General features: G+C 45.9%; 1 protein-coding gene across 1 annotated transcript; it reads left to right on the plus strand.

Moving 5' to 3' along the window:
- Positions 1–743: 743 nt before the first annotated feature.
- On the plus strand, positions 744–7,339 carry LOC146763203 (uncharacterized). The gene has a single exon (XM_085571107.1). The coding sequence runs from the start codon at positions 952–954 to the stop codon at positions 2,368–2,370; it is 1,419 nt and encodes a 472-aa protein (XP_085427233.1). The 5' UTR covers positions 744–951; the 3' UTR covers positions 2,371–7,339.
- The last annotated feature ends 277 nt before the right edge of the window (positions 7,340–7,616 follow it).

Consider the following 7,616-nt stretch of genomic DNA (forward strand, 5'->3'; position numbering starts at 1 on the left):
CTCATCTTGTCAGGCATTCCAGTGTCTATCTCATGCATTCCAGTGTCTATCTCATGCATTCCAGTGACTATCTTTCAAGGTTGACTTCGTTACGAAGTTTTTAGGGAGTTAGAACTGTTTTGAAAAGGCTGCTACTAGACACCCAAACACCTAAGCAAATAGATATGTTTCAAGGATAGTTCCGTTACAGACTTGGCAAAACATGTAAACGTGCCTCGAGATAACATTTCTTGTTTTTGAGGGAATTTCCAGGTCGCAGAGACAACCTTAAAGAAGACCACTGGCGCCATCAAGAGGCAGAGAACGACCACCTAACAACAGGGTGCGCCTGCGCAGAAGAGACACTGGAGCGTCACCAGAGCGTCACACACCCGGAAGAGACAACCCAATAAGTGGGGGGGAAACGGGGAGCTAGGCGCGGTAGTTGAACCGACTGCCGCCCAGCGCGCGCTGGTTTGCTTTCGCTTTCTGCTATTAATAAATCCTTTTAATTGGATTTGACAGCTATTGTGCTCGTTTATAACAATTTGGTGCCGTGACTCGGATCGGGATCTGGGGAACCTCTCTCTGAGAGGGGCGCCACGATTCCGCTCCCTTGAGCGGACTCAGACCGGGGTTTTTTACCCTCATCCCGACCGACGAACCTAAAAGCCTAGAGAGCGAAAGCAAAGAAAGGGAAGCGGGCCCAGGGTACCCCGTAATTTTTGTGCACAAAAGTCCGGACGAAGAGAAGACGCAGGACGCGTGAGTATAAAGGGGATCCGTTCGGGCGGGGTTCGGGATCCCGGAGTACGGCGAGTGTGTGTGTGTGTGAGAGGAGGACTGGCAGCCGGATTCTCCAAGCGAGTGTGGACCCTCAGTAGTGCGTTTTCCAGAGCCCGCGAGGGCCTGGGCCACGAACCAGGGGAAGCGATTGTGCTGTCGTGAGTGACTGAAGGTACTCCGGAGGACATGGGGCAGGGGGGAAGCAAGGATAAATCCCCCTCCCCGGTGGGGGTAAAACTTCCCCCAATTCCTAAGGAGAGTCCCTTAGGGTTTATGCTAACAAATTGGGAGCACTTTCCAGGGGCACCTGGAAAGGATAAGGCAAAGATGATACACTATTGCATAGAAGTATGGGGAGGACAAGAGATTTCTAAAGGAGTGTTTTGGCCCGTCTTTGGATCCTCAGAGGACTGGGTAAAGCAACTGTTGAATGGTTGGGTACACGCTAAGCAACCTTCTAACCTTGAGGAGAGTGCCTATGCCCAAGTCTGGATAGAAAAGCCGGAGGTGCTCGTGTTTAAACTCTCGGAGGCTTCAGGGAAAAAAAAAAAGAAGGGGCGAGCGGAAGAAGTAATCATTGCACCCCCGCCCTACATTCCCCCTGCACCAAATGCACCCCCTCCTCCTCCACAATCGGATGAGGAAGAATCAGACTCAGACTCTGATCAACCCTCAGGCTCGCGTGGTCCTCTTACCCGAAGTAAGACGCAAGGCAAACTATTTCCCTTAAGGGAAATGCCGATGGGGGGACCAGAGCCGGGGATTGGATTTATTTCGGTGCCTTTAAGTTCGGGGGATGTTAGAGACTTTAAGAAGGAGATGGGAAATTTGCTAGAAGACCCCTTGGGCGTGGCAGAGCGGGTGGATCAATTTCTAGGTCCTAATATATACACCTGGGAGGAATTACAAGCTATACTTAACATTCTATTCACGGCCGAGGAAAGGAACATGATAAGAGTTGCTGGAATGCGAGCCTGGGATGCCCTGCCTGCGCATGCCCAGCAGCGGGCCGATACCAAATGGCCTCTCCAGAATCCTAATTGGGATAACCAGGATGAGGCTCATAGAGCTAACATGCGGGACTTTCGGACCATATTAATTGATGGCATAAGAGAGTCCGTTCCTAGGGGCCAGAATATAAATAAAGCATTTAACGACCGACAAAAGAAGGATGAAACCCCCACTGAATGGTTAGAGAGGTTAAGGAAAAGTTTCCAGCTGTACTCGGGATTAGACCCGAATAACCCAATGGGACAGGCAATTCTCAAAGTCCAGTTTGTCTCGAAATCTTGGGATGATATCAGGAGAAAGATACAGAAAATGGATGATTGGCAGGACAGGGATTTAGCAGAATTATTGCGAGAGGCGCAGAAGGTTTATGTCCGCAGAGAGGATGAAAGTCAGAAAAGACAGGTGAAAATGATGGTTGCTGCAGTGAGGGAAAGCAGGCGGGTAGAGGAAGAACAAAAGAGAGTTACTCGGAAAGGGGGGGGTGACAAGGGAAAGGTAGGAGAAAGGGTATGCTATTATTGCGGTAAGAAGGGACATTTCAAGAGGGAGTGCAGGAGGAGGCTAAGGGACGAGGAGGAGTTCAAAATCGAATAGGGGAGTCAGGGGCTCTATTTTATGGGGACCAAGAAACATCAGAAAGAGCCCTTGATAAAATTGAAGGTGGGTCCCCAAGGCCAGGAAATAGATTTCCTGGTCGATACAGGGGCAGAAAGATCTACTATTCAATTTCTGCCTCAGGGCTGTAATTTGTCAAAACAGACAGCCACGGTAATAGGAGCTAAGGGGGAACCTTTTGAAGCACAAATTATCAAAGGGGTGGTGGTGGAATCGGGAACTAAAGTGGGGTTGGGTGACTTCCTATTAGTTCCTGAAGCGGATTACAATTTGTTAGGGAGAGACCTGATTGTTGAATTGGGAGTTCAAATTGAGGTGGTAGAGAAGGAATTAAAGATCAGACTTTGTTCCCTCCGTTTAGAAGATGAAGAGAAAATAAACCCCGAAGTGTGGTATAATCCAGGGACTGTGGGCAAATTAAATATAACCCCATTTACAGTGAAAATCAGAAATCCTGAAATCCCGGTAAGAATAAAACAGTATCCAATTTCACTAGAAGGGAGGAGAGGGTTAAAACCTGAGGTTGAAAGGCTGTTAAACCAAGGACTGCTAGAGCCTTGCATGTCGCCTTTTAACACCCCTATACTCCCGGTAAAAAAGGCAGACGGATCCTATCGGCTGGTGCACGACCTTAGGGAAATTAATAAGCGAACCGTGGCCCGATTCCCAGTAGTGGCGAATCCCTATACTCTTTTAAGCAAACTGGGACCTGAAAATGAGTGGTATAGTGTAATAGACCTGAAGGATGCCTTTTGGGCTTGCCCTCTGGACGAATCCAGCCGAGATTATTTTGCCTTTGAATGGGAGGACCCTGACACGGGGAGGCGACAGCAACTCAGGTGGGCGGTACTTCCACAAGGCTTTACGGAATCACCTAATTTATTCGGGCAAGCCCTGGAACAAATTTTGCAAGACTATAAAACAGACCCAGAGGTAAAGCTAGTTCAGTATGTGGATGATTTGTTAATAGCAGGTAAAGAAGAAGACAAAGTCCGGAAGGAAAGTATTAAACTATTGAATTTCCTGGGACTAAAAGGATTAAAAGTCTCTAAAGCAAAACTACAATTTGTAGAAGAAGAAGTTAGGTACCTGGGACATTATTTGAAAAAGGGAGAAAAGAGAATTGATCCAGATAGAGTACAAGCAATCCTATCTCTGCCCCTACCGCAAAATAAACGGCAAATTCGTCAGGTATTAGGACTTACAGGATATTGTAGGCAGTGGATTGAGAACTATAGTGGGAAGGCAAGATTTTTGTATCAAAAACTTACCCAAGACGGGCACCTCAAGTGGACAGAGGAGGAAAAATCTAAATTCCAAGAATTAAAAGAAACTCTGGTCCATGCTCCAGTCCTAAGCCTCCCAGATTTAAAGAGGCCCTTCTTTTTATTTGTTAATATCGCAGATGGAGTAACTTATGGAGTACTTACCCAGGACTGGGCGGGGAAAAAGAAACCTATTGCATATCTGTCTAAAATCTTAGACCCTGTAAGCAGGGGATGGCCGGGCTGTTTACAAATAATTGCAGGCTGTGCGGAGTTAGTAGAAGAAGCAAGGAAGATCACCTTTAATGCCACTCTGAAGGTATTAACTCCACATAACATACGGAGTGTAATGCAACAAAAAGCAGACAAATGGATCTCCGACGCCAGGCTCCTAAAATATGAGGGGATTCTATTAGAAACCCCTAATTTCACTTTAGAAACCACCTCATTACAAAATCCAGCCTCCTTCCTCTTCGGAGAGCCCGAAACTGAATCACTGATACATGACTGTGTAATTACTATAGAAGAACAAACCAAAATTAGACCTGACCTGGAGGAAGAAGAATTAGAGACTGGAGAAAAATTGTTTGTTGATGGGTCATCCAGAGTAGTTGAGGGGCAAAGGAGATCAGGATATGCCATAGTGGGGGGGGCTGATTTAAAAGTAATCGAATCTGGACCCCTAGACAAAACATGGTCAGCCCAAGCCTGCGAGATATACGCTATCCTAAGAGCCTTGGAACTATTAAAAGGAAAAGAGGGGACCATCTATACAGATTCTAAATATGGATACGGGGTGGTGCACACTTTTGGAAAATTATGGGAAGAGAGAGGCCTCGTAAATTCACAGGGAAAGGACTTAATCCATCAGAAACTAATAATAGCCCTCCTGAGGGCCTTGAGAGGCCCTACTAGGATAGCAGTGGTCCATTTAAAAGGGCATCAACGGGGAATGGATTACCGGAGTAGGGGTAACAATGCGGCAGACTATGAGGCAAAGAAAGCTGCAATTATCAAGACATTAACCTTAAGTGAGGGAATTAGGAAGGACCTTGTAGATACCCCAAAGAACCCTGGGTCTACTACCCAGGATAAGCTTATATTTACAAGGGAAGAACAAGAGAAGCTTACAAAATTGGGAATAAAAGAGGAATCAGGGAAATGGCTGTTAAAGGATGGGAGGGAGGTTTTACCTAGAGCCATAGCCCAGCGGATGCTCAGTAAATTACACCAGAGAACACACTGGGGCGCTCAAGGACTGGTGGATCACTTTGCCACCCATTATATGACAGTGGGCCTACATGACTTAGCGAAAGGGATTACTAGAAGCTGTCCAACCTGTCTACGAGTAAACAGAAGAAACCTAAGGAAGCTACCCCTGGGTGGGAGGCCAGTGGCAAAGAGGCCCTTTTCAAATTTACAAGTAGACTTTACTGAGCTCCCCAAGATAGGGAGACTAAAATATCTTCTGGTTATAGTGGACCATTTAACACATTATGTAGAAGCAATCCCCACTGCCAGAGAAACAGCTCGGACGGTAACAAAAGCCTTGCTGGAAGAAATAATACCTAGATATGGGGTCCCAGAAACGATAGACTCTGATAAAGGCCCCCATTTCACTTCAAAAATAACACAGATGCTAGCAGAAGCTCTGGGCACAAAATGGGAACAACATACTCCCTGGCATCCACAGAGTTCGGGAAGGGTAGAAAGAATGAATGGGGAAATTAAGAAACAACTCACCAAATTAACACTAGAAACTAAATTATCCTGGATAAAATGTTTGCCGTTGGCATTATTAAATGTTCGAACTCAGCCACGAGCTGATGTAGGACTATCCCCATTTGAAATGCTATATGGGATGCCCTATTCCCTAGAAAAAGTTCAAACCAATCCTAATATTACTGATCAAAGTATTAATAAATACTTAACCATTTTAATGAAATATAAAAAACAGTTATGGGAAAAAGGGATGTGGGCCCAAAGACCACCCCTAGATCTTGTGTTACACCAGGTACAACCCGGTGACTGGGTCCTCATCCGGAGCTGGAAGGAAGATTCGATCACCCCAAAGTGGGACGGACCATACCTGGTTTTAATCACCACTGACTCCGCAGTCCGTACAGCAGAGAAGGGATGGACTCATGCTAGCAGAATAAAGGGGCCAGTGGATCCAACTCGATTTCATACAGCTTCCAAAGAAGCGAGCTGGAAAATTGACGGGAAGCCGGGGGATTTAAAGCTAACAGTAAAGAGAACTTACAAATAATTTTCATGAGCTCTATCAGCTCTAAAGACATTTGGGTTGGAGATAACTGGGAACTGCAAGTACAACTAGTTGGAGAAACAAAACCTCCAGGATACTGTAAACGTCTAGAGGATTCAGCCCAGCAGCCCTTCTATCGGTTCATCCGACTTGAAAAAGAACAGAGACCTTGGGAAGGGGAGGGCCACGCTGAACATCAAAGTATTAGAGTAAGGTGTAGTTGGTTAGATTGTCGTTGTTACCCTTTTGCCTGTTTTTCCTGCAAAATCTGTAAAGGATTGTGGTGGGCTCACTGCAGAAAGGGGAGAGCTCCAAAAAGTGTATGTCAACGCTGCTGGCTGGAGCAGCGCAAATTGACATCTGAAGTACTAAATTACAAGGTTGCCACTTGGGAATTGACTAAAGGATCCCCTGAGTGGTGGGAGGTTTTCGTAAAGGGAATCAACCCTGAATTCCACTGTTACCATTCCAACGAGCCCCTGGGTCCGTTTCTCACGGATATAGTCCAGGTTAAGTGTCGCAAATTAGTTAAAAAACTCAGGTGCGACACTCCACAGTTGAATACAAAAAATTGGATCTCCCGGAGATCAAAGTGGGAGAGAGGGAACGATCCCACCCCTGAAGAATATCTCTGCTGTCGGGAAGATGGCTTGCCCTGTAACTTGTAGCAACCAAGTTGACAGGCGAGACAGAGAGGTAGATAGTGGGGATGAGGGGCCCTCCCAAACCTTGAAAGAGAACGTAAATCATCATGAGTATGAGAATGGTGACAACGGAATGAGGGAAAATGGGAATGTAAAACTGAGCATGATAAGTAACATCCTCCCCTGCAGTGCGTATCACTCAATCCTATGGGTTTTTATGTTTGTATGGTTTCCCCTTCAGAGTGCTACAGCTAACTCACATGAACCCTTTAAATGGACCTTAAGCAGATGGGAAGATCACGATACCCGTCATATTTTACAAACAATAACGGGACCTGGAGCACCGAGCTTCAAAGTTGGAATCTGTGATTTAACTCGGAATTTAAAATGCGGGCGACTGTTAAACTTAACAAGCTTCTATATGTGCCCCGCTTCAAACCCAGGGAAGCAATACTGTAATTACCCCAAACATTATTACTGTGCCTATTGGGGCTGTGAAACAATAGCATCAGCATGGGCTCTGGGTGGGGGATTAGATAAATATTTAAAGGTAGGACATGGACCAGTAGGATGTAAACGACCACGAGAGTGGCCTTGGACTGGGAAAAACTTACTTGGGAACTGCACCTTTCTTTACCTAAATATCACTCAACCAAGCGATTCTGGGTGGTTAATAGGCAAAACATGGGGGGTTAGGCATTGGATAGAAGGACATGATCCGGGAAATCTGATTCAAATAAAAAAAGAAGTAGCACCTTAGTACAAGAGCATGGGGGGACATGGCAACCTGTTGCTTATTTTTCTAAGCTGTTAGACCCAGTGTGGAAAGGGTGGCCTCACTGCCTGCAGAATTTTGCAGCCACAGCTTTGATAGTAAGAAAAGCCCAAAAGCTTTTGTTTTTAAAGTGTCCCATCAAGTGAAGGCTTTGTTAACTGAAAGAGCCTCTAAGTGGATGACCAGTACTTGGTTATTACAGTATGAAACCTGTCTGGTGGAACAGGAGGATTTAGAACTGAGAAGTGGGGGGGAGTTTGACTCATCCTTCTGTT

Source organism: Lonchura striata, chromosome W (genome assembly GCF_050655825.1).
Source record: "Lonchura striata isolate lonStrDom1 chromosome W, ASM5065582v1, whole genome shotgun sequence".
NCBI lineage: Eukaryota > Metazoa > Chordata > Aves > Passeriformes > Estrildidae > Lonchura > Lonchura striata.

Bases quoted from the DNA above. Each gene is read 5' to 3' on its own strand.
- LOC146763203 (XM_085571107.1), top strand. From the start codon at position 952: ATGGGGCAGGGGGGAAGCAAGGATAAATCCCCCTCCCCGGTGGGGGTA.